We start from the raw sequence: 27,662 nt of genomic DNA, 5'->3' as shown, positions 1-27,662 counted from the left end.
TGGATCATAGCTAGGTATCCACAACAATATCCTATGTGTCAAGATTAAAGATGGGGGGGATAACAGGAAACAACAGATGGGGAGGAGGGGGGGTGGGGGTGGGTGGTTGATCAAGCACATTCATGTCCACTGCATTAAGGGGGGGGGGGGTAGAGGCTTGACCCGGGGAGGAATAAGTGAAAGAGCAGGCAATCAGGGTCAGTCTCTCGTCCCGGGGGAGCGATTTCAGGTAGTCCTGCCATTTGTCATAGAATCGATCGGAGGAGGACTTGGAATTAAAGTCCGTGTTAAAATGGTCCATGGTCACAAGATGTTGGAGTTCACGATGTACCTGCGAGATGGATGGACCCGGCTGAGAAATCCAATGTCCCATGATGACCCTGCGTGCTAACAGCAAGCATGTGAGTATCCATACCCGGGGATACGGAGCAGGGCGACTAGTCCAAATTTGGAGTTGTTTGTCCCAATAGCCAATAATGAGGAGAAGAGGGTCTTTTGGTAAGTGAATAAGAGTCACTTGTGCGATTAAGGAGAGCACTTGGTCCCAGAAGGTGGATATGAAGGTGCAAGCCCAAAATCTATGTTGCAACGTGGGTCGGTGTTCCGCACAAAACGGGCAGTTGCTGGTGTTGGGATCATCCTTACAGGGAAGGAACGGGATGTAAGCCCTGTGTAGGATCTTCAATTGCGTTTCTCGCCATGTCTCATTGGGAGTTAAATGTAGAACGCTGCGGTATCCCTGATAAAGTTTGGTCACCATGTCCTCTGTCGGAAAGGCTCTAGCCCAGTGGGCCGCCGTGTCGCCAGCATGACGGAACGAAACAAGCCGTTGAAAGGGTTTATCTCTGTAACTCTTAACTTGTAACCTGTAGAAATTTTTAAAATGTCGCCTATGGAGATTTTTAAGTACCAATGTTTGTCGCCATTCCACGAGCGTGCACAATTTTAAAGCATGACATGTTAGGTATCAATTTGCGTATATTTTTTCCCAAAAAATTGCGTTTGTAAGACCGCCGTGCAAATACGGTTTGACATAAAGAATTGCAGCAATCTCCATTTTATTCTCTAGGGCACATGTGTCAAACACAAGGCCCATGGGCCGAATCCGGTCCTCCAGGCCATTTTATGTGGTCCTCGCACCTCTCCTGCAGCTGCAGGAGAGCTCCAGTCCTCCTCCAAAACCTGTACTTTCTGCTTTTCAGCAATGCCTCCAGCTTCTTCCCAGCAGCTGCACAAAGTAAGGGGGGTGCACTGTGATGTAAGAAAGGGTGGGGTGTTCAACCTCTGATGGTGGGGAGGCTCGATGTCTTATGTAAGAGTAGGGGATGCTCTGGACATCTAGTCTTGCAGATACAACCGGCCCTTTTGAGGGCAATCACAATAGTGATGCGGCCCGCAATTAAATTGAGTATGACACCCCTGCTCTAGGGCCTCTGCTAGAAAAAATATATATAATGTTTTGGGGTTCTAAGTAATTTGCTAGCGGTGTCAGAAATAGACCTGGTCCTTAAGTGGTTAAGAAGGGATTGGGGAGGGGGGGGGGCAATTACTTTTTCCCATAAGGCCAGGCAGGTTTGGACAGCTTTTCTCCCTTAAAGCGGTAGTAAACTTTTGGATAAAAAAAAGCATTGCATACTAGCACATTATGAAAGACTTACTGTACCTTGAAATGAAGGCCTCCAACGGTGCGCTGTTACCACTGCAGGAGTTTCCATCTTCACCCTGCCTTCCTTTCATGCGTGTGGGAGTCTTGGCCACTGTACACAGGTCTGAAAGAATGGCATTGGTATGCCGTTCCTTCACTGCACATGCGCTGGTGACGCCGTCGGTTGCTGCTAGCTAAATTTTCTCCTAAATGGTGCACATTTAGGAGATATTAATTTTATGTACAGGTAAGCTTTATTATAAGTTTACCTGTAGGTAAAAACAATAACGCGGGTTTACTACTACTTTAATAAATGAAATCATCATTTAAAAACTGCATTTTGTATTTACTCGGGTTATTTTTGGTTAATATTAAAATTTGTTTGATGATCTGAATTAAATAAGTGTGACAAATATACATGGGCACAGCGCTGGATCGAGATCAGGCTCAGGTGAGTAAATAGAGGGGTGGGAGGATGATACAAATACAGGGCCATTTTTTTTTTACCATAATGCAAGGAATGCAATAAAGGGTAAGGGTCCTTTCACACGGGCGCACCGCCGGACAGAGTCCGTTCTGCTCAGCGGAGGATCGATCCGCCGATCCCCGCTGAGCAGGCAGATGACAGCTCCGTCTCTGCTCTGTGGGCAGAGACGGAGCTGTCAGATCCCCGCTGTCCTCTATGGGGGATCGGATGAGAACGGACCACCTGTCCATTCTCATCCGATCCCATCCGATCCTCCAGACAGATGGAAAATAGGGTTTCCATCCATACGGATTTCACAGACCGGATCGGAATTGGATAGCAGCGGGTGTCAGCGGAGATGTCTGCCCAATAGGGATGCATAGAGCATCCGATCAGGTCCGCCTGAAAAACTGACAGGCGGATTGGAACGGATCACCCGTGTGAAAGGGGCCTTACTCAACTTTCGTGGAAAAAAAAAAATAGAAAATAAAGAAAAAACAATATAGTGTATACAATTGTGACACAAATCATATTGTAATTGAATGTTATTAAAATGATCTTTCCTTTTCAATCTGCAGCCACTGTAATTTTCTGAAAATGCAATACAATATGGCATCCTGGAGGTGTTCTGTACACAGAATGTATACTGACCACACCCCCAGAAACATCATTTCCTGCTTTTGTGATTGGCTCACCAATTTTCCCAGAAGTCTGCACTAAGATACAAGTCAGATTTCTGGCATCCCCTGCAACAAAAATGTCATTTTTGGTGAGATATTCCCAATAGGAACACGTCTAAAGAGATGCAGGCCTAGGAGATTCCCTCGTTAGAGAGCTGCAGGTGCACAGCTGATAGACAATTATGAAACCACTCCCATTAGACCCAATCAGCACAGAGGAACAAACAGGGATCTCTTCAGAATAACAAAAGAAAGGAATCTGCAACAAAGTTTGTTAAAATCCTTGTAATGTACAGAGATCACCAAGAGGGGAATGTTTTTTTCTCAGCAAAAGTGGAGTTACACTTTAAGGTAAAAATCATCTAGCCTTTAGAACCGCTGTAAATACCATTTAAGCCCTTGGTTTCTGATCTGTAGGTATGTAGAAACCACAGCATGTGGGGGCAGAAGAGGGGGCATCAAACAACCACAGAGAGGACATAAAGACTCCAAATAGAGTTGGTTCTGATGGGAACCAAATCCATGACACCAGCACTGCAAAAAGCGAATCACTGCCTTATGCCTCGTACACACGCACCGATTGTTGGCCGAACGATTGGCCGTCTTTTGTCCAGTGTTGATGTGTTGGTTGAAATGTGCTCTAGACTGAACACGAATTTTCTCGGCCAACAACAACCAACTTCAGAAGTGATGTCATGTGTTGGTTTACTTTCCGTGTGTTTTTTCTTCTCTGAGCATGCCCAGTCTTGATCATCACATTTTTTTCTGCCGAAATCTGTACTGACTGACGGAAAATTGGCCGTTCTGTTGTTGGCCAACAAAAATTTTATAGCCTGCACACCAGATTTTGGTCGGCCGAAAAGTCGTAGTCGGTTGTCAGAAGCATCATACTAACAAGCCGATAATCGGCCGATCGGACTTTGGCCGAAAATTTAAGGCCAACAATCGGAGCGTGTGTACGGGCCTTTAGTCTCCATGATTTTGTGGGAGATCAGGTTCGGGTACCTACCTGTGGGATCAGATGAGTGTTGCAGAGTCCATAATTGCGAAAATGATCAGCTCCGGGAGGCACAAATTGGGCAGGAAAGGTGAAAATCCCAGTCATCAGAACACCGCCATCATGTTCACGTAATTGTGAAGTGTAATAAACTCTTATACCTGAACTATCCAGAAGTCCTGCAAATCAGACACACAATGGTATGCATACAATTGCCTGTGACTATGAGAAGCAGGTATCCGTGACCATAAAGTTACACACCTTACAATTTAAATTTTGATTGACCTATAAACTTGCATTGTGAGAAGGAGCGGTAAAGCACAACTATTGTGTTAGGCTGCAAAGCAGGAAGAAAGGTCTGAATATGTAACAAACAAATAGGACTGCCCCCGAGTACATATGTTATTTAAAATTAAAATGGTTGTAAACCTCAGACATGAAATATGAACAAAGCATATCTCTCTATAGCAGGGGTGCTCAATCTGTGGCCCGCAGTCCACATGTGGCCCTCTAATCTCTCTGATGTGGCCCTTGACCCCAAACTGAATTCAGGAGTTTTGGTGCGCTTTCAGAAAGTGAAGTACACCTGCAAGATATAATAGAAGGCAATGGCAAAGCGCAGCTAACCCACAGGAAAGCCACAGGTGCACTGCGGTAATGGTTTTCATCAGTGTGAAAACAGCCTCATAGGAGGCTTAGGACAGTAAGGGTTTATTTACATTTGCAGTTTGAGAGGGGGGGTTGTAAAACCCCATAGTTGAGACATGTTTTACCTCCCCCCCCAACCCTGGTGTAGCATCAGGGGTCATAATTGTTCCCATGCTCCAGGGGGCCCTTATGGCCTCCCTAACATATTCTGTTTTAGGTTTGGACAAGAGGGGTGGCAGGTGGCATATCCTCTCCATTTTCCTCCTGCAACCGCTGAAAGTTGGCTTCTCCTCCTCTCCCTCCTGCCGGCATTCAACGGCTGCAGGAGGAAAATGTTCATTATGCTATTCAAAATATAAAAAAGTCAAAATTCGTAATCATTTCATTTCTTTGTAGTCTATGACCAGTTACCAAATCACTTAAGTGGCCCGCTTTCTTCAAAAGGTTGAGCACCTCTGCTCTATGGTGTGTACTTGTCTCAATCCAGAGCACTAAGTGTCATTTCTGTCTGCTGCCCCTTTCCTCTGCTTTTTGCATGAATTACTTCTGACAAGTTTTCCTGACACCAAGAGGAAAAAAAGGTAAAAGGGGAGGGATCTCCAGCACACATCCTGTGATTGACAGCCTCAGCTCTGTTCCTGCGTTTTCTGTAAAGGGGAGGGGGGGGGGGGGTTAATTCCCGTTAAATCAGCTCTCAGAGCTCTCCTCACTGAGCCACACAGAGTGTAAGTAATTCAGCTCTCTGCCCCCTGTTTTCTGACAGCTCATACAAGCTTGATAATTCTGGATTTTAAATGGCTGTATAGAAGAGAAGACTGCAGATAAACAGGTATAACTTATATAGGAGCATTGGTTTCATCTCTGTGTATCACCTGAGGCCAGTCACTTCACTGGGTGTATGTGTATAACCCCTTTAAACTAGTGAACGGCCGATTATTAGCAAAGCCGATATATTGGGGGCCGATATGCACTTTCCCCGATATATCGAAATCGGCCACTGAGGTTACCGATATTGCCGATATTTCGAGAAAGTGCTTGTACTGTACCTGTACGGCCGCCGAAGACCCAATCAAAGCCCCATTCGGCTCTGATCGTGTCTCCATGTAAAAACCTGGAAGTGATGTCACTCATCATGTCATGTCTTGCGCCAGATTAAAAAAAATGACAGCATTCAAAACAGACAAACTTGGCGTTTTGAATGCTTTTAAGTGCAGAGGAGGGGTTTGGGGTCCCTAGATCCCTCCACAACAGTACCTGTCAAGTGACAAAAATTAAAAAAAATTTTTTTAAATGTACAAAAATATCGACCGATACCGATATGCAATGGCCAAAATATCGGTATCGGCAACGAAAAACCGATATCGGTCGATCACTACTTTAAACACAACACATTTTTGTACTGCATACAAAAAGTAATAAAAAAAATAAACAGCTGCTTTCCCTTTCAAGCTGCACTTTTTTTGTGGTGCGATAACTTGCATGATGTCGCACATTTACATGAGTTGTGTTACGGCAGAATGAATAGGTTGGCAACACCCCGAAAATTGGTGCATGTTTCATTTCTGGCCGTACACTGCAATACAAACTAGTGCATTGTCACGTGTTTGTTAGCAAGGTGGGTTGGGGTGCCATTCAGAATGAATGGCATTGCATTGCAGCAATGCATGTAATGTGGGCTGCCACTTGTTGTGGTAATAAGCCCATTAATGTGCATGTTACCGCAATGCAATGGCGTGAATGGGCTGTAATTGTTTTTTTACTTTTGTAGCATCTTCAGAATAACAATGATCACCTTGCTTGTTTTCAAAATTGCTGTAATGAATTTCAATCCGGATATATTTCGGGTCCCCCTCGGTGCCTATGGGAACGCCCATATTTGGCGGATAATCAAAGACCTATAGAGAAGAAAAAAGAATCATGAAAAGGAAGGAGTGGAAAATTTTCTGAGGAATTGTCTTCACCAACATAGATTCTTTATACTTTCTCACATCTGAAAACCTTATTCACCACTGCACCTGTACTGGTAGATCCTAACCCAGAACTTCCCTTTATAGTAGACGTAGATGCCTCCAATACAGCCATTGGAGCAGTTCTTTCTCAGTTCTTTCTCTTTCACCCATGTGCCCTGCTTTCACTGCTGAAATATTATTACGATAAATTTGCAAACTACATTGGCTCCCAGATGAAATAATATCAGATCGAGGAGTCCAGTTCACATCACGACTATGGAAAACATTCTGTTCTACTCAGGTTAACTTTGATTCCCAATCAACTGCCTTTCATCTACAATCAAATGGGCAGACTGAGAGAAAGAATTAAACTTTAGAGCAATATCTTCGTTGTTTCATCTGCCATCTTCAGGATGACTGGACCGAATATCTACTGTTAGCACTATTTGCTTGCAATAACTCCTATAAACTACAAAATACAGGAGACACGGGGTTCTCCTAAAGGAGTCAACTATAGGCACCAAGAAAATAGTGAAAAATAAATTTTATTGGGGATAAAAAATCACACATGTAAGAGACTCAAGGTGTAACACACATCACAGTTAAAAACATGTATTATAAAAACATAATGGGATGAGCTGCAACAACCCGGGTTGTATCAAAGTGCACAAGGTGGGATCTATTTAGACGAGGAAGGTAGGTCAGACCTTACTCAAAAGAATAGGACAGTCCCAGCAAAAAAATTGCACTCAAGACAGCGATGCATAGAGGGGTGACTTCACTGCTGAAGGGGTGCTTCCAGACAAATAGAAATTAGGGAGCTGGATTAATTGTGGATAGCCAGAGTGCTGTAGCTGGCCAGTAGGGGTCCCCGTAGCAACAGTCCTGGAGAAGTGATGATAGGGCAGGGAGATGGCAAGCCTGAGCTTGCAGTGTAAGTTACTCCGCCATGAAGGACGATGTGGGTAACACAGGAACATCTGTGTGGCAGAAACAAGGGACACAGTACCTCATGCAGCGGTGGAGACCAGTCATTGATGCATGCCGGCTGAAAGAAATCCCGGGGAATAGCAGCAAACTAACGGTGGGTGCTGCCCGGCCAAGCGTTCCCTCATGTCCTCCTTGGCTCGTCCGAGCATATCTGGGAGAGGGTGGGCTTGCGGCCCGACGTCACACCGGACGTGGGTGGTGACTTGAGCTTGTTGCAGCCGTAGGGAACACGATCACCGAGGTCCCAGGTGAAGGATCAGAATGACGCGGTGCTGTCGATAGGCTGGTGAAACGCGTCAGCACTGCGTCATTCTGGTCCGGTGTGATGTCGGGCTGCAAGCCCGCCCTCTCCCAGATACGCTCGGATGAGCCAAGGAGGACATGAGGGAACCCCGTATGCATTGTGGTAAACTACAATGCGTATTAAGATGGAAAGGCTATAGACCACAGGAGGATTCTTGTTAGCCTGAGGAGCACATTCATGCCCCTAGATTAAGAAGAGAATTTCTCCAGAGATTTCCTCAAAAACCTGGCCCTAAGACATCCTGGGAGGAGGGGAGTACAGTCAGGATCTGGGCTCAAACCTGGGACCTTCTTCTGTGTCTGTGATTCTTCTCGCTGAGCTATCTGGGATGCTAGACAGCTCCCTGCCTGATCTATTGGACAATCCTGCCAATCTATTGGACAACCCTGCATTGTGTCTTGATTACTATTGAACCTTGAACTCCTTGCTCTTCCCATGAACTTCCTATATAAGCCTTGCCTCTGCACTTCCAGATTATTGTGGTCTGATCCTGCATACTACTTCTATTGCTGTTTGGAAAACGACTTTGGCTTGTGACCTTGACTACAAAATTCTCCCCCTGCACCGACCTTGGCTTGTGACCCCCGACTGCAAAACTCTCCTGCACCAAACTTAGCTTGTGACCCCCAACATGGATTATTGGTCTAGTAATTCAGACTTTGCTATCTCTTGCAGACCTGAGAACTGAGCTTGCCTGACTTAGGCCATTGGTCTCCACTCATTACAGGTATACTCCTAACAAAACACCACCTTTCCTGTATGCCCAGTGGGTCCCCAAACCACTACTTGTAGGCAGGTGCACTTTCTCCACTGTAGGTGGCGCTCATCTGCAGCGGCATTGCAGTTGGAGAGGTCAAGAACATAATTCCTCTGTGGTTTCCTGGGTCACTGAGGAAACTATCCAATTGGATGCTGCCGCCCCATGTGACTCTAGTAGCCATCTTGGATCAGGATAAGCCTATCTAAGGCCCTGGCTCCCAGGCTTGGTGCGTATTTGCAAGTGGGTAGAGTAGGGACAGGTACCCCACCTGTTAGGGACAGAGATAGCGGCAGGGCAAGGAAAACTTAGGGTTCACAACTTCTCTGGACATCTTCCCACTTGGGCATGAGACAGCCAGGCGGCATTCTGCCCCTCCTAACCGTCACTGTGAATTTGGTTGAAACCTGCTCTCTACGCGCTGTTGGGATCCATGAATGTCTTCCCATCAGGTTTATTGTGAACTGTCTTTGCAATATTTAAACACAAGTTCTTTCCATTGCACTTGGACTGTGTGTGTTATTGCTGCTGCACCCCACCTACCTGTTGGTGTCTCATCTGCCTAGCCAGCTCCATAGGAGACACCCCTTTGTTTGCTCTCCCAGCCGAGGCTGTAAATGTGCATTGAGCAGCACCCCTGCTCGCTCCTCCCAGCTCCTGACGGACTACTACAGGAGCCAATCGCTCTTCTCTCCCCTACAACATAGCTTCCAATTGTCTCTGATTTGGACAGACTTTCCCTTTTATGGAAACTGATACCTCTGTCCCACTTTACTCTTCATTTGTTCCTGTTTTTGGTCTGATGCATGGATCTCTATAAAGAAACATACTAGTTACTAGAAGTGGTATACTGCAGTAAACCTTAAATCCGCCCATTAAGTTATTGAATTTCTTTGCTGGAAATGTCAGTATAAAGAAAAAATAGTGGTGAAAATATTGCTTGTGGGTATGTATTTTTTGCGGATTATTTCTTATTGTCCTCCTAACTTGGTGGATAACCAGGGCTGGTGCTAGACTATTCTGCGCCCTAGGCAAGACCAGCTACGTGCGCCCCCCCCCCCCAAAAAAAAAAGAACACTTCAAAATGTTTAAAAACAGTAGAAAATGATCTAATATAAGCACACGCCATGCATTCCCCATACACCCCCTATACTCACAACACACTCCATGCATTCCCCATACACCCCCTATACTCACAACACACTCCATGCATTCCCCATACACCCCTATACTTGCAGCACACTCCATGCATTCCCCATACACTTCTATACTTACAGCACACTCCATGCATTCTCCATACACCCCTATACTTACAGCACACTCCATGCATTCCCCATACACCCCTATATTCACAACACACTCCATGCATTCTCCATACACCCCCTAAACTTACAACACACTCCATGCATTCCCCATACACCCCTATACTTGCAGCACACTCCATGCATTCCCCATACACCCCTATACTTACAGCACACTCCATGCATTCCCCATACACCCCCTATACTCACAACACACTCCATGCATTCTCCATACACCCCTATACTCACAACACACTCCATGCATTCTCCATACACCCCTATATTCACAACACACTCCATGCATTCCCCATACACCCCCTATACTCACAACACACTCCATGCATTCTCCATACACCCCTATATTCACAACACACTCCATGCATTCTCCATACACCCCTATATTCACAACACACTCTATGCATTCTCCATACACCCCTATACTCACAACACACTCCATGCATTCTCCATACACCCCTATACTCACAACACACTTCATGCATTCTCCATACACCCCTATACTCACAACACACTCCATGCATTCCCCATACACCCCCTATACTTACAACACACTCCATGCATTCTCCATACACCCCTATACTCACAACACACTTCATGCATTCTCCATACACCCCCTATACTCACAACACACTCCATGCATTCTCCATACACCCCTATACTCACAGCACACTCCATGCATTCTCCATACACCCCTATACTCACTGCACACTCCATGCATTCTCCATACACCCCTATACTCACAATACACTCCATGCATTCTCCATACACCCCTATACTCACAGCACACTCCATGCATTCTCCATACACCCCTATATTCACAACACACTCCATGCATTCCCCATACATCCTCTATAAGCACCTTATGTGTATTCAGCAGTCCTCCGTTCTAAATTTTCCGCCTCATCCTCTGATATCTGGGTTGTAGTAGCTGTGACCCGCCTGACACAACTGCCCTTCTGCTCAACAACTCACTCACAACGTTTTGGGAAGTTTTCTGGTGTTTGAATAAAGTTTTTGCCACACAAACCCTTGCATTCTGGGTAATTTAGTTCAGAGCTGTGCCAGCCGCCCATACACAGAGGAGGATGCGAGTCATGGAAAACTACATCTCCCAGACTGCAGTGCGCAGCCCCGTATTCTGCATTAAGCAGGGATTGGTTGGGAGAGAAGTCAGTGTCGGGAAGAAGTCTGATCCTCTGCTCCGGAGCTGGTGTGCAGAGCCAGACTTCAGCGCCTCTGTGGAGGAAAACCACTGAGAACAGACAAAATCCGCTTCCTCTGGAGTGGGGAGCCGGGATAGCAATTGTGAGATCCTGCATAATGTAATCAGTATACCAGCGGCCGTGGCTGCGCCCTAGGTGGCAGTGCGCTCTAGGCAACTGCCTAGTCCGCCTAGTGGTAGCGCCGGCCCTGTGGATAACAGGGGTGTGTGTCCTTCATCTACACACTGTATACTAAGGTGTCCCTCTCTCCTATCTCAGGAACATGGGAGGTATGCCTACAACCAGACCAGGAGGTTCAGGCCTACAACCAGACCAGGAGGTTCAGGGCTACAAAGAGACCAGTAGGTTCAGGCCTACAACCAGACCAGGAGGTTCAGGCCTACAACCAGACCAGGTGGTTCAGGCCTACAACCAGACCAGGAGGTTCAGGCCTACAACCAGACCAGGAAGTTCAGACCTACAACCAGACTAGGAAGTTCAGGCCTACAACCAGACCAGAAAGTTCAGGCCCACAAGCAGACCAGGAAGTTCAGGCCCATAAGCAGACCAGAACGTTCAGGCCCACAACCAGACCAGGAAGTTCAGGCCCACAAGCAGACCAGGACGTTCAGGCCCACAACCAGACCAGGAGGTTCAGGGCTACAACCAGACCAGTAGGTTCAGGCCTACAACCAGACCAGGAGGTTCAGGCCTACAACCAGACCAGGAGGTTCAGGCCTACAACCAGACCAGGTGGTTCAGGGCTACAACCAGACCAGTAGGTTCAGGCCTACAACCAGACCAGGAGGTGTCCTTCATCTACACACTGTATACTAAGGTGTCCCTCCCTCCTATCTCAGGAACATGGGAGGTATGCCTACAACCAGACCAGGAGGTTCAGGCCTACAACCAGACCAGGAGGTTCAGGGCTACAACCAGACCAGTAGGTTCAGGGCTACAACCAGACCAGTAGGTTCAGGCCTACAACCAGACCAGGAGGTGTCCTTCATCTACACACTGTATACTAAGGTGTCCCTCCCTCCTATTTCAGGAACATGGGAGGTATGCCTACAACCAGACCAGGAGGTTCAGGCCTACAACCAGACCAGGAGGTTCAGGGCTACAACCAGACCAGTAGGTTCAGGGCTACAACCAGACCAGTAGGTTCAGGCCTACAACCAGACCAGGAGGTTCAGGCCTACAACCAGACCAGGTGGTTCAGGCCTACAACCAGACCAGGAGGTTCAGGCCTACAACCAGACCAGGAAGTTCAGACCTACAACCAGACTAGGAAGTTCAGGCCTACAACCAGACCAGAAAGTTCAGGCCCACAAGCAGACCAGGAAGTTCAGGCCCATAAGCAGACCAGAACGTTCAGGCCCACAACCAGACCAGGAAGTTCAGGCCCACAAGCAGACCAGGAAGTTCAGGCCCACAACCAGATCAAGAGGTCCAGGCCCACAACCAGACCAGGAGGTTCAGGCTTACAACCAGACCAGGAGGTTCAGGCCCACAACCAGACCAGGAGGTTCAGGCCTACAACCAGACCAGGGGGATCAGGCCTACAACCAGACCAGGAGGTTCAGGCCTACAACCAGACCAGGGGGATCAGGCCTACAACCAGACCAGGAGGTTCAGGCCTACAACCAGACCAGGAGGTTCAGGCCTACAACCAGACCAGGGGGATCAGGCCTACAACCAGACCAGGGGGATCAGGCCTACAACCAGACCAGGAGGTTCAGGCCTACAACCAGACCAGGTGGTTCAGGCCTACAACCAGACCAGGAGGTTCAGGCCTACAACCAGACCAGGAGGTTCAGGCCTACAACCAGACCAGGAAGTTCAGGCCTACAACCAGACCAGGAAGTTCAGACCTACAACCAGACCAGGAAGTTCAGACCTACAACCAGACCAGGAAGTTCAGACCCACAAGCAGACCAGGACGTTCAGGCCCACAACCAGACCAGGAAGTTCAGGCCCACAAGCAGACCAGGACGTTCAGGCCCACAACCAGACCAGGAAGTTCAGGCCCACAAGCAGACCAGGACGTTCAGGCCCACAACCAGACTAGGAAGTTCAGGCCTACAACCAGACCAGGAGGTTCAGGCCTACAACCAGACCAGCAAGTTCAGGTCCCCACAAGCAGACCAGAAAGTTCAGGCCCACAAGCAGACCAGGAAGTTCAGGCCCACAACCAGATCAGGAGGTCCAGGCCTACAACCAGACGAGGAGGTTCAGGCCTACAATCAGACCAGGAAGTTCAGGCCTACAACCAGACCAGGAGGTTCAGGCCTACAACCCGACCAGGAGGTTCAGGCCTACAATCCGACCAGGAGGTTCAGGTTCACAAGCAGACCAGGAAGTTCAGGCCCACAAGCAGACCAGGAAGTTCAGCCCACAAGCAGACCAGGAAGTTCAGCCCACAAGCAGACAAGGAAGTTCAGGCCCACAAGCAGACCAGGAAGTTCCGGTGACCCTTCAGCCATGACAAGAACAACAGGTAAGTGTTTGAGGACAGAGTAGGGGGTGTGTTTGTGTGTACTGATGCATTTTTTTTTTTACCTTAAAGCGGCATCAAACCCAAAATAAAAAATTTATTGTATTGCAGTTTACCAATTCTTAACTATGATGGCTGCATTCAATTATTTTAGGCTTTCTTTCCTTTTATTTTGACATGGTGATCCTGCTAGTAAGTTTGTTCTTCTTCTTCTTTTTTTTTTTTTTTTTAAAAGAACAAGCTCCCTTCCAGATGTATCAGAGGGATGTGACAAAAACATTTACCACTGCCAGGGGTGCTTACAGTGATCGGTTTTATTAATGTAAAACCTTTATCCCAAAAGAAAAAAAAAACTTTCACTGTTACCTCTGTAACTCTTAGCTGATTTTGGCTTCAGTTTGTTAGTGTATCTAATTCTGCTAGTACATCTAACACTCTTCTCTCCCCCGGAGTGACAGTGCTGCTGTCCAAAGATACCCCCTGCGTTCCTTCATCAAAAGTGGGGGTGCTATAATACAGGAGGTGTGTTACTGGCTAGATCTCAAGGTGAAAACAGAGGTGAAAAGGCCTTAAAATGAAAACGAATGCAGCCACCACATCTAAATGAGTGCCAAAATGGTAAAATTTTGCCAAAATTTCCTGATTAAAAAAAAAAAAATCTCACTTTATCTTATCCCTAATTGCATATTAAGTATTCCATCTATAACAGTTTGAATAGGAAGCCCACATATTGGTCTGCTGTCTGATAGGCCAAATATTTGCCCTATTTTAAAGGATAAGCTCACCTTTGGGAACACTTTCCATGTTTTTAGGGTGGAACAGGTAACATGTTCCCACTGCTGCAGCGTCTCCCCGATCTGCTGCATTTTGTGACAGCAAGCAAGGCATCTATTCCTCCCCCTTCACCCCTCCCCGCTTGAGTTCTGTGAATGGGAAACTACAAGCACTTACAGCCTTTTGGGCTGTCGGCTTGTAGTTCCCAATGAACTACAACAGTGCTGTTGAGCATTTTACGAGGTACAAGCAGACAGATACACTTAAGCCCCGTACACACGTACCGATCGTCGGCCGAACGATCGGCCGTCTTTTGTCCAGGGCTGTCGTGTCTGTTGAAAACTGCAAAAGACTGCACACAAATTTTGTCGGCCAACAACAGCCGACTGCAGAAGTGATGTCATGTGATGGTTAACTTTCCTTGTCTTTTTTCTTTTCTGAGCATGCCCAGTCTTGCAAATCTGCTGATTGTCGGCCGAATTCTGTACTGACTGGGGAACAATCGGCCGTTCTGGTGTTGGCCAACAAAAATTTTAAAGCTTGCACATCAGATTCTATTCGGCCGAAAGTGCGCTGTCGGCTGTCGGAAGCATCATACTAACAAGCCTACAATCGGCCGATCGGTCGTCGGCCGAATATTTACGGCCGACAATCAGTACGTGTGTACGGGGTATAAGTCTGCAGGAGTCCTGCATGGCACCCGAGATCTGTTGATCGCTGGTGTAATGCAAACCAGGATCCTAGTTAAAAAAAAAAATAATAATAATAATAAATAAATGCACATTTGTGACCTGCAAAAACATGTGCATTTATTATTTTTTTGTAAAAAGGTGAACTTATCCTTTAAAAGGATATTGGCCATCATTCCATGCAATCATATTCACCAGCTCATGAAAGATTTGTCAACAAAGATATGCACAAATCAATGCGCCATGTAATACTGACCTCTCCACCGATTGCCCACCCGAACATGGAGTTCATACACTTGGCGTATCTGTTGTCACTGCCATAACAAGCTCCGATCTCTGACGAGAAATTAATGTTGTTGCCGCAGCCATATACCAGAATGTGATGAACTATCCCAATGGTGTCAGGGTCTTCAATTGGCTCATACTGTAACATATAAAGATACAAATAATGTATTATCTATATACATATATTTATACAGTGTTCCCAGGATTGGGCTTTGGATTTTGTGCCCTCTTTTTACCCTTGTTATCAATCTATCTAACACCCCTCACATTTTTGTAAATATTTTATTCTATCTTTTCATGTGACAACACTGAGGAAATGACACTTTGCTACAATGTAAAGTGTTGAGTTTACAGCTTGTTTCAGGGTCTTGGCAATCTTCTTATAGCCTAGGCTAGAATGACCAGACGTCCCCGGTTTCCAGGGACAGTCCCCGGATTGAGGACACTGTCCCCGGTCCATGTCTGTCCCCGGTTTTGTCCCCGGATTTAGGGCCAGATTAATGTAGACAGGGCATATATTATGTTGTCCTGTGCCCAGCGCTCTGTGTATTATGCAGTCCTGTGCCAAGCGCTCTGTGTATTATGCAGTCCTGTGCCCAGTGCTCTGTGTATTATGTAGTCCTATGCCCAGTGCTCTGTGTATTATGCAGTCCTGTGCCCAGTGCTCTGTGTATTATGCAGTCCTGTGCCCAGCGCTCTGTGTATTATGCAGTCCTGTGTCCAGTGCTCTGTGTATTATGTAGTCCTATGCCCAGTGCTCTGTGTATTATGCAGTCCTGTGCCCAGCGCTCTGTGTATTATGCAGTCCTGTGTCCAGCGCTCTGTGTATTATGTAGTCCTGTGTCCAGCGCTCTGTGTATTATGCAGTCCTGTGTCCAGCGCTCTGTGTATTATGCAGTCATGTGTCCAGTGCTCTGTGTATTATGCAGTCCTGTGTCCAGCACTCTGTGTATTATGCAGTCATGTGTCCAGTGCTCTGTGTATTATGCAGTCCTGTGTCCAGCACTCTGTGTATTATGCAGTCCTGTGCCCAGCACTCTGTGTATTATGCAGTCATGTGTCCAGTGCTCTGTGTATTATGTAGTCCTGTGCCCAGCGCTCTGTGTATTATGCAGTCCTGTGTCCAGTGCTCTGTGTATTATGCAGTCATGTGTCCAGTGCTCTGTATTATGCAATCCTGTGTCCAGCGCTCTGTGTATTATGCAGTCATGTGTTCAGTGCTCTGTGTATTATGCAGTCCTGTGTCCAGCACTCTGTGTATTGTGCAGTCCTGTGTCCAGCGCTCTGTGTATTGTGCAGTCCTGTGTCCAGCGCTCTGTGTATAATGCAGTCCTGTGTCCAGTGCTCTGTGTATTATACAGTCCTGTGCCCAGTGCTCTGTGTATTATGCAGTTCTGTGTCCAGCGCTCTGTGTATTATGTAGTCCTGTGTCCAGGGCTCTGTGTATTATGCAGTCCTGTGTCCAGCACTCTGTGTATTATGCAGTCATGTGTCCAGTGCTCTGTTTATTATGCAGTCCTGTGTCCAGCACTCTGTGTATTATGCAGTCCTGTGCCCAGCACTCTGTGTATTATGCAATCATGTGTCCAGTGCTCTGTGTATTATGTAGTCCTGTGCCCAGCGCTCTGTGTATTATGCAGTCCTGTGTCCAGTGCTCTGTGTATTATGCAGTCATGTGTCCAGTGCTCTGTATTATGCAATCCTGTGTCCAGCGCTCTGTGTATTATGCAGTCATGTGTCCAGTGCTCTGTGTATTATGCAGTCCTGTGTCCAGCACTCTGTGTATTGTGCAGTCCTGTGTCCAGCGCTCTGTGTATTGTGCAGTCATGTGTCCAGTGCTCTGTGTATTATGCAGTCCTGTGTCCAGCACTCTGTGTATTGTGCAGTCCTGTGTCCAGCGCTCGGTGTATTGTGCAGTCCTGTGTCCAGCGCTCTGTGTATAATGCAGTCCTGTGTCCAGTGCTCTGTGTATTATGCAGTCCTGTGCCCAGCGCTCTGTGTAACATGCAGTCCTGTGTCCAGCGCTCTGTGTATTTTGCAGTCCTATGCCCAGCGCTCTGTGTTTTTGTAGTCCTATGCCCAGCGCTCTGTGTATTATGCGGTCCTGTGCCCAGCGCTCTGTGTATTATGCAGTCCTGTGCCCAGCGCTCTGTGTATTATGCAGTCCTATGCCCAGCGCTCTGTGTATTATGCAGTCCTTTCCCCAGCGCTCTGTGTATTATGCAGTCCTTTCCCCAGCGCTCTGTGTATTATGTAGTCCTGTGCATTTGCCAATAAAAAAATAAAAAATAAATATGTCCCCGGATTTCATTTTTAAAAATCTGGTCACCTTAGCCTAGGCCAGTGATGGCGAACCTTGACATCCCAGCTGTTTTGGAACTACATTTCCCATGATGCTCAACTACACGGCAGAGTGCATGAGCATCATGAGAAATGTAGTTCCAAAACATCTGGAGTGCCAAGGTTTGCCATCACTGGCCTAGGCCATCTTTATGTAGAGCAACAATTCTTTTTTTCAGATCCTCAGAGAGTTCTTTGCCATGCGGTGCCATGTTGAACTTCCAGTGACCAGTATGAGAGAAAACCTGCTCCCCATTCACACCTTGTAACACTAACGAGTCACATGACACCGGGAAGGGAAAATGGCTAATTGGGCCCAAGAGGGTTAAGGCAGTGCTGGAAAATAATGGTGGACACACAAAATATGGACATTTTGGGCCCAAATTGGACATTTTCACTTAGGGGTGTGCTCACTTTTGTTGCCAGTGGTTTAGACATTGATAGCTGTGTGTTGAGTTATTTTGAGGGGACAGCATATTTACACTGTTATTCAAGCTATATATGTGTGTGCATATGTATATCTATCTATCGATCGATCGATCGATCGATCGATCGATCGATCGATCGATAGATAGATAGATAGATAGATAGATAGATAGTGTGGGCGTGTATATATATATATATATATATATACACACTATATTGTCAAAGGTATTGCCTTTACACGTACATGAAATTTAATGGCATCCCAGTCTTAGTCTATAGGGTTCAATTTTGAGTTGGCCCACCCTTTGCAGGTATACCAGCTTCAACTGGGAAGGTTGTCCACAAGGTTTAGGAGTGTGTCTATGGGAAGTTTGACCAATCTTCCAAAAGAGCACTTGTGAGGTCAGGCACTGATGTTGGACTAGAAGGCCTGGCTCGCAGTCTCCGCACTAATTTATCCCAAACGTGTTCTATTGGGTTGAAGTCAGGACTCTGTGCAGGGCAGTCAAGTTCCTCCACCCCAAACTCGCTCATCCATGTCTTTACAGACTATGCTTTGTGCACTGGTGTGCAGTCATGTTGAAACAGGAAAGGGACATCCCAAACTGTTCCCACAAAGATGGGTGCATGAAATTGTCCAAAATGCCTTGGTATGCAGAGACTACGAGCCAGGCTTTATCATCCAACATCAGTGCCCGACCTCCCAAATGTGCTTCTGGAAGAATGGTCAAACATAGACTATAGACACACTCCTGAACCTTGTGGACAGCTTTCGTAGAAGAGTTGAAGCTGTTATAGCTGCAAAGGGTGGACCAACTCAATATTAATTCCTATGAACTAAGACTGGGATGGCCACCAAAGTTGATGTGCGTGTAAATATACAAAAAGTAGAAAAGCACCTCTAAGCGTACTACTTTATTAAGCAAGGAAACAGCAATAACAATTGGCAACTCAGGAGATGAGAATAAACAAAAGGCCCATCAAATGGAATAAGGGGATCTCCTGCATGTGAAAATTACAGCTACGCTGATCCAAATATGTAGAGCCTGTGGTCAGGACAGGAAGAGATGCCGGCAGACTCCTAGTCGTTCCGAGTTCTGTGTTGAGCCGCAGAATGTAACGCAGTGTGGGAGGAGCATGTGACGTCACAGGGATCCAGGACAGGACGCGTTTCTGAGCATGCACGAAGCTCGTACTGAGCATGCGTTTTCCTTTATCAATATCAAGTGTGTCTACTCTCATCTCGTGAGTTGCCAATTGTTATTGCGGTTTCCCTGCCTAATAAAGTAATACTCTTAGAGGCACTTTCTGTTTTTTGTATATCTACTTACAGAGTTGGCCTTCACTTCTTAGAAGAGCTGCCTTCCCCTAAGTGTTCCATACTTTATCTATCCTAAGTGGACACTCTGATATATTTAAAGACTCTTCATTAACTTTCTATACCATTATGGACTCATACTCTGTTAAATATCTGAGCGGCACTAGATCTAAGACTGGGATGTGCGTGTAACATGTGCGTGTAAAGGCAGGTGTCCCAATACTTTTGACAATATGTATGCATGTGCATATACACACATATATATATATATATATATATATATATATATATATATTTATATATATATATATATATATGTATACATATACATATACATATGATCTGTCTAAAAAGTTTGGTGAATGGTATCAGAAAACAAACAAAACAAAATATACAAACAAATGACCTTTAGGCTAAGTTCACATCTTGGCGTTGCTATTACAGGCGTTTTTATGGGCGTTTTTTTCAGGTGTTTTTATGGGCGTTTTTGCAGGCGTTTTACAGGCGTTTTTACAGGCGTTTTTTGTGCAGGCTTTTTAGATTGAATAGAGACCAATGGAAAAACGCCTGTAATCTGCCCAAAAAGAAGCTCATGTACTTTTTTGAGCGTTGGGCGTTTTGCTCACAGTGTCAAAACGCTCAGATGTGAACAGGGGCCATTGAAATGAATAGGATTTGTCTTCTTGGGCGTTTTAAGAGCTGATCCTACAGCAGAAAAATGCCCCCAAAACGCCTACATGTGAACGGAGCCTTAGTTTATTGGCTTTCAAAATAATTATCATCCTTCACAACACACTTTAGGCAACGTTCATAATGTTAGCAAAAGCCTCTTTAGGAATTGATCGCAGAACCATTGTCACACATTCTTGGATTGCTGTCACGTCTGCAAAATGTGCGCCTTTTATGACATTCTTCAGGCGGGGAAATGGAAAGAAATCTGCTGGCGCCAGATCAGGGAAGTGAATGCCACTCCATCGATTGCCGCTTTGATTCCAGATCAAACTAGAAGCACTAAGTCTCATCCCCTGTGACGATGGTTGGTAGAAAGGATGGCTCCTGGTAATGAAATCTCCAGAGGTTTCCATTTGTTCTGCTTTCAGCTTGTCAGCTTGTGCGGCACAAACCGGGATCAGATCTTTCGCTTGCCCAAATCTTCGTGGACGATGGTGCGCACTGTGTCCTTGCTAATGTCCCAATTCCTCCACTATCAATTGTAGAGCCAGTCGCCGATCTCGTTCCAACATTTATTTCACTCACTCGATCATGTATGGGGCTCTGGTTGTCGACGGCCGACCCAAACGTGACTCATCCTCAGTCGTTTCCTTCCCGTCGCAAAAGTGTTTGAACTAGTCGTAAACACTTTTTCTGCTCATGGCTTCCATATCATACACTTGCACCAACATTTCATGCATCTCCGTCACAGTTTTCCCCAATTTGTAACCGCAGTTTATGTTCACTTGTTGCTCCATTGCACTGTGACCCTACCTCTCATACTGACAATGTTTGACTTTCCGCAGCAGGTTTACCCTGGCGTTCATGTGTACTCCACACTAGGTGGCACTTCTCGACGTGTCTCTGGATAGCCATGTGCATGCGCTTGCACCTGGCTCCTTTTGCCATCGAGATTTCGGACCATTCACCAAACTTTTAAGACATAACTTTATATACTGTATATACAGCTGCAATAAAAAGTATGTGAGCCCTTTGGAATGATATGGATTTCTGCACAAATTGGTCAAAAAATGTGATCTGATCATCATCCAAGTCACAACAATAGACAATCACAGTCTGCTTAAAATAATAACACACAATGAATGAGTCCCAGTTCACACTGAGGCGACCTGTGAGGCGACCTGGTCGCCTCACTGGTCGCCGTAGGTCGCCTCCCATAGGGAAGCTGCGGACCCGTTCTAATAGGAGCGACACAAGTCGCTCCGACTTAGAAAAAGGGTCCGGAGCTTCTTTAGGGCGACCAGGAGGCGACTGCCATAGACTTCAATGTTATGAAGTCCGTGGCGGCCGCTCCGAGGTCGCGGCGCGCTGCTCGCACCGCGACCTCGGAGGTCGCGGTGCGAAGTAGCGTCGCCCCTATGTGAACGGGGCCTGAAATGTTGCCATGTTTTTATTGAACACACCATGTAAACATTCACAGTGCAGGTGGAAAAAGTATGTGAACCCTTGGATTTAATAACTGGTTGAACCTCCTTTGGCAGCAATAACTTCAACCAATTGTTTCCTGTAGTTGCAGATCAGACGTGCACAACGGTCAGGAGTAATTCTTGACCATTCCTCTTTACAGAACTGTTTCAGTTCAGCTCTCTTCTTTGGATGTCTGGTGTGAATCGCTTTTTTTGAGGTCATGCCACAGCATCTCAATCGGGTTGGGGTCAGGACTCTGACTGGGCCACTTCAGAAGGCGTATTTTCTTCTGTTTAAGCCATTCTGTTGTTGATTTACTTCTTCTGCTTTGGGTCATTGTCCTGTTGTGACACCCATATTCTGTTGAGCTTCAGCTGGTAGACAGATGGCCTTAAGTTTTCCTGCAAAATGTCTTGATAAACTTGGGAATTCATTTTTCCTTCAATGATAGCAATCCGTCCAGGCCCTGACGCAGCAAAGCAGCCCCAAATCATGATGCCCCCACCACCATACTTCACAGTTGGGATGAGGTTTTGATGTTGGTGGGCTGTGCCTCTTTTTCGCCACACATAGTGTTGTGTGTTTCTTCCAAACAACTCAACTTTGGTTTCATCTGTCTACAGAATATTTTGCCAGTACTGCTGTGGAACATCCAGGTGCTCTTGTGCAAACTGTAAATGTGCAGCAATGTTTTGTTTGGACAGCAGTGGCTTCCTCTGTGGTATCCTCCCATGAAATCCATTCTTGTTTAGTGTTTTACGTATTGTAGATTCGATAACAGGGATGTTAGCATTTGCCAGTGACTTTTGTACGTTTTTAGCTGACACTAGGATTCTTCTTCACCTCATTGAGCAGTCTGCGCTGTGCTCTTGCAGTCATCATTACAGGACGGCCACTCCTAGGGAGAGTAGCAGCAGTGCTTCATAGACAATTTGTCTTACCGAGGACTGATGAACAGCAAGGCTTTTGGAGATACTTTTATAACCCTTTTCAGCTTTATGCAAGTCAACAATTCCTAATCGTATGTCTTCTGAGAGCTCTTTTGTGCGAGGCATCATTCACATCAGGCAATGCTTCTTGTGAAAAGCAAGCCCAGACTAGGGATGATCGAATGGTTCGGGTCGACCATCAGTTCGACCTGAACATTGACTGTTCGAAATTCGGCCGAATTCCGAACTTTTTGCGGAAAAAGTTCAGAATTCGGCAACCAGAACCGACCAAAATGCAATGGGACAGGAACTGGGCTTTAAAAGCCAGTGATTGAACCAGAACCATCAGTAAAAGCCAATTGAGGGGGCAGGAGGATGCTAGGAATGTGATTGGAGTGACTAGGGGGTCCAGAGGCCAATCAGTAGTGAATACGCCCCCCAGTATATAACATAGCACCGCCAAATCTCTAGCATTGTAATACAGGGATGTGGAAGAGAGTGGAAGCAGTTCTGTTACTTCTGCTTCAAAAGTGTCATTTAGCAATTATTAGTGTGAGGAAAGGGATATCTAGTGTAGTTAGGGTGCTATTTTCCACTATAGTTAGATTTAATAATCTAGTTTCTGTAGGGAAAGTGTTAAGTGTCAGGGTGACTGTAGTGTAGTGTAGGGTGAACTGACTCTGACTGCTTTGGCAGGGTGACCAAACTCTTCCATTTCAGGGTGACCGCCATAGAAAAAAGATCATTTTTCTTAGAATTTTTAGTAGAGCAGGCATAGGGCTCCGCTACTTTCACACCTGGGCGTTTTTGTTACAGGCGTTTATTGGGCTTTTTTGTGGACGTCTTTGGAGGCAGGCATGACATCTGAACTTCTGTGTAGGGGTATGTATACACACACACACATATATGTATATATACACATACACACATATAGGTGTGAAAGTAGCGGAACCCTATGCCTGCGCTAATGAAATTATTTGCAGGCATAGGGCTCCGCTCCTATCACACCTATATGTGTGTATATATTAAAAAAAACACCTGCAACAAAAACGCACCGGTGTGTTGTTGCAGGCGGTTTTTTTGGGCATTTTTTGGGCACCCTTTGGAGGCAGGCATAACATCTGAACTTCTGTATAGGGGTATATATACACACACACACACACACACATATGTATATATACACATACACACATACGTCCACAAAAAAGCCCAACAAACGCCTGCAACAAAAACGGCCAGGTGTGAAAATAGCGGAGCCATATCCCTGCTCTACTGCAATTCTAATACATGTCTGGTTGTGGACATGCTACAGAGCTGAAACTTCACAGGTACACTTTTTAGACCCCCCAGACACTAAATCCAAAGAAATCTCATTTTTTTTCAATCATTTTTTCAATAATTGGCTCTCTATCAAAAATGAAAATTTTTAAGAACTTTTTTTTGTGTGATTAATAGTCCCTGGGGCATGACCCAGAACCCTAGGCACTTTTTAGGGGCATTTATTGGGTTTTAGGGCTTCAAAATGGTGTTTTTTGATTACCGAAGTTCGGGTCCCATTGATTTCAATGGGGTTCTGGAATACGGACCCGAACTATCGGGAAGTTCGGGTGTTCTGGTCGAACCGAACTTTTCAAAAGTTCGATCATCCCTAGCTCAGATCTGGTGTGTGTTTTTTTTTTTAGGGCAGGGCAGCTATAACAAACACCTCCAATCTCATCTCATTGATTGGACTCCAGTTGGCTGACATCCCACTCCAATTAGCTCTTGGAGATGTCATTAGACTAGGGGTTCACAAACTTTTTCCACCTGCACTGTGAATGTTTACATGGTGTGTTCAATAAAAACATGGCAACATTTCATTCTTTGTGTGTTATTAGTTTAAGCAGACTGTGATTGTCTATTGTTGTGACTTAGATGATGATCAGATCACATTTTTTGACCAATTTGTGCAGGAATCCGTATCATTCCAAAGGGTTCACATACTTTTTCTTGCAGCTGTATGTATACACAGAGTTAATGGACACTAGGCACATAGAGAACTGAAAGTCTGCCCCCCCCCCCCTGGAGGCTATTTGGGAATGGGGAGGGTTTATGGCCTCAAGGGGCTTGTAATGGAACCGCGACCCACATTGTGTTTGTTGGCTTCCGTCAGTATATGACTTTCTCCAGTCTTAAACATAGGTATCAGATATTCTAGCCGCCCCCATAAAAAACTAGATGGAACTTAGCTTGTATCGAACTGGAATCTTTATTGAACAGCTCACACCGAATATATACACGATGGACATCCCCGTCCTGATCAGATTACCCCACCAGGTCAGGTGCCTGATTACATTATCATATGCAGATGAAATTGTGTAAAGAAATATAATTAACCTGAACTAATTATTTAGCCATCTGGACAGAAACAACATGTGAGTTAATTAACAATGGGACAGACAGGCTTAACAGAAAACACATCACACCTTAATACACAGACACTAGGAAGAGACTACCAGTAACAGACTGTCGGTCTCTGAAATTGGAGAACATGGAACAGAGGCCAATGTGATTAGCTCTTTCAATGAGCATGTTCAGAATCAAACAGGCCAGGAATAGTCTTCATCTATTTCTTGGGTTATATGGTTGATAAATATTGCTGTCCCATTTGAAGTAATCCAAACCATATTCTCGGTGTCCATTAAATACCTGTCCATTTCCTTGGTCACCCTGTGCCCCTAATAGACACAGGGTGACTTACAAGCAAGAGGGGCCTAGGGAGCTGAGAGAGGGATTTCCCAAACTCTCTAAGGTAAGCTGGGTTCCACGGGCCCCCCAACCAAAGTGACTCCGGTCACAGGGCTGGCTTTCGGTTTTCTGAAACTACTTGCCACTTCTCCTGCAGACAGCAGTATAACCAGTGGTGGCCCGTCTATTGGGGGTGCAGGGGCTCTGCCCCGGAGTAACAAGGTAAGTAAACTGGCTGGGGGGGCAGGGGAGAGATTTGGTGGTGCAGACTGGAGTGATATGGGGGGGGCAGGTCCGTCTGCCCCCCAGCCCGACTGATGGAGCACCAGCCACCACTGAGTATAACCCTAGGTTGCTTATCAAGATGTGTCCCTCAATTAATGATAAAGTGTTGTAATTGGTGTTTCCAATTTTCTTACATGAACATTTCTAATCTTGACAGAAAATATAAATATGGTTTTAATAGTATAAGCTTTACAAAATCTTTTGTGCAATTTTCTATAAAGAAGAAGGCACTTGGAACCCCATAATGTGCTGGCTTTGTTTCTAAATTGTTCTACATGAGAAACTAAGGAGCTTTTTTGCTAGACACAAAGGGTGTTGATTTATTATAGGCAGATAGGCTATACACTTTGCAAGGGAATTTAACCTAAATGAGGTGAAGTTCTGCTTGGTTCATTCATCTACTCATGTATTGTACATGCAAATATACGATTTCTTTTTCCCTTGTATGTGGTTGGGCATTTGCAAAGTGAATTTTCACCAAATTCACTAAGCTAAGAAAAAATTCCAGTATGGTATCTCTACTTTAATATTTTTTTTTAGAAAAGTGCTATGAATTTGTTCCTAACTTTTGGAGAGCTTTCTAGATTATATACTAGACAAGGCACCCAATGTGGATTCTCACTTGATAAAAGAGTTCCTGCACTCCTCACCCCCCTTGTCCTACCAAATATTGCTGCCCCAGTTGCAGAGATTTACCCCATCACTGTGGAAAGAAGAGAGATGGAGTTCCTCCAAAGAGAACCAAGCAACAAATAAAGACCTTTTTAGTAACATGGGGAAACATTAGCACCTCTGCTTGGATTGTATTGTTCCGTGTCCTCCTTTATTCTCCCTTGTTTCCTGTCCCCATAACATTTCTAGAAAGGGGAAAAAAAAAAAAACCCTTGACAATGGTCCCAGCCATTGCACATTCTAGAAAGAAAATATTGACTGCAATTTGCCTTTAAATGGTTGTGTTTGGACATCGCCTTTGCTGTATTTACACCATGGAAGTGCCTTCTCATTTTTTAATCGTAAGTGCTATGTTAACCTATATAAAGCTTCCAACTGTCAAACTTGGAGTGCAGGACCTTTTCATAATTAGTTTAACTTTTAGCAAAATGTAGTGGATCTCACCCTAACTATATGATGCTTTGTAGAGACATTTGGCATTGGGATGAAGGTACAGGCATACGTTGTATCCTCTCCTGGAATCGGGAACTGTTGGGGAAAAAAAGAGAACATGTCTAACTCCGATACTGTATTAAAACTAAATTCAGATAATAAAGACACAAATTAATGCAGCTCTGTAATCATTAACACATCATTAACCGCTTATAGACCCCAGATCCCTCCATAAAGAGTACCTCTCACTTGCCTATTGCCACAGTCACAGGGATGTTTACATTCCTTATAATAGGAAAAAAAGTGATAAAAGAAATAAATAAAGGGACAGAGTAAAAATAAAAATTAAAATAAATTGGAAAAAAAAAAACATACTTAAGTCGTGCCCGCATATGTAAACAGTGTTCAAATCACGCATGTGAGGTATTGCCGCAATCGTTAGAGCGAGAACCATAATTGCAGTGCAAGACCTTCTCTGTAACTCTAAACAGGTAACCTGTAAATTTTTTTAAAGCATCACCTATGGAGAGTTTTAAGTGGGGGTCGGGAGGTGTTGGTATGAGGCGCTACCACCTTGTACAGCAAATCAATTTGTTGTGTGTGATCCCAAGTAAAAGTGCACAGTGCTTGTTAGCAATTTATGTGCAAATTATGATATTAAAGTGCTGCGTGCTTAACGGAATAAATGTGCAGCTAGTGCAAACACACAAAGGTGGTGCTCTCAACACTGTGGTGCCGAGTAGATTGTACCGTCTATGTGTCAATCATCGGATGTAAACGACCATTAGTCCGTGATAAGTGCAAAAAGTGCAAAATGAGTGAGTAAACAGTATATTAAAACTTTTATTGTGGCATCCCCTTGCGGAGGAAACTAACATCCGTGATAAGTGTCATAAAAATCAATAAATTAATAAAATGCAGTAAATAGAGTGGTGGGTAGATTGCGCCTTTGGGCGCGTGCTAAGAGTGAGGAGTGCTAATACCGGAGGTAAAGCACTTACCAAAAACCTCTCCCTTATTCCACTTTCAGCTTGGTTAAAGCGGAGTTCCGGGCACAAAAACGATTTTTTTTTTTTGTGCCCCTCCGCTAGGTAGAGCTCACCTGAAAAGGAATTGGATAGTTATTTTTTTTTTTTTTGTTTACTCACCTTTTTATTGAAGATCGTATATACTCACCTATGACAGCTTCCTT

The 27,662-nt window shown here is 45.3% G+C and overlaps 1 protein-coding gene across 1 annotated transcript in view; it reads right to left on the bottom strand.

Moving 5' to 3' along the window:
- LOC309564854 (putative DBH-like monooxygenase protein 2) overlaps positions 1–27,662 on the bottom strand; it is a gene marked incomplete at its 5' end in the record, with an annotated part of 111,182 nt that overhangs the window by 52,568 nt on the left and 30,952 nt on the right. Inside the window, 4 exons of the mRNA XM_082269539.1 lie at positions 3,801–3,967; positions 6,229–6,331; positions 15,174–15,341; positions 26,483–26,566. Of these exons, the coding sequence (XP_082125665.1) occupies positions 3,801–3,967; positions 6,229–6,331; positions 15,174–15,341; positions 26,483–26,566 (522 nt within the window). The remainder of the gene's footprint in view (positions 1–3,800; positions 3,968–6,228; positions 6,332–15,173; positions 15,342–26,482; positions 26,567–27,662) is intronic.

The sequence above is a fragment of the Pelophylax lessonae genome, assembly GCF_965119305.1.
Source record: "Pelophylax lessonae genome assembly, chromosome: 9".
NCBI classification, from domain to species: Eukaryota; Metazoa; Chordata; class Amphibia; order Anura; family Ranidae; genus Pelophylax; species Pelophylax lessonae.
The sequence above is the reverse complement of the archived record's forward strand: the minus strand, read 5'-3'. Positions and strand labels throughout refer to the sequence as shown.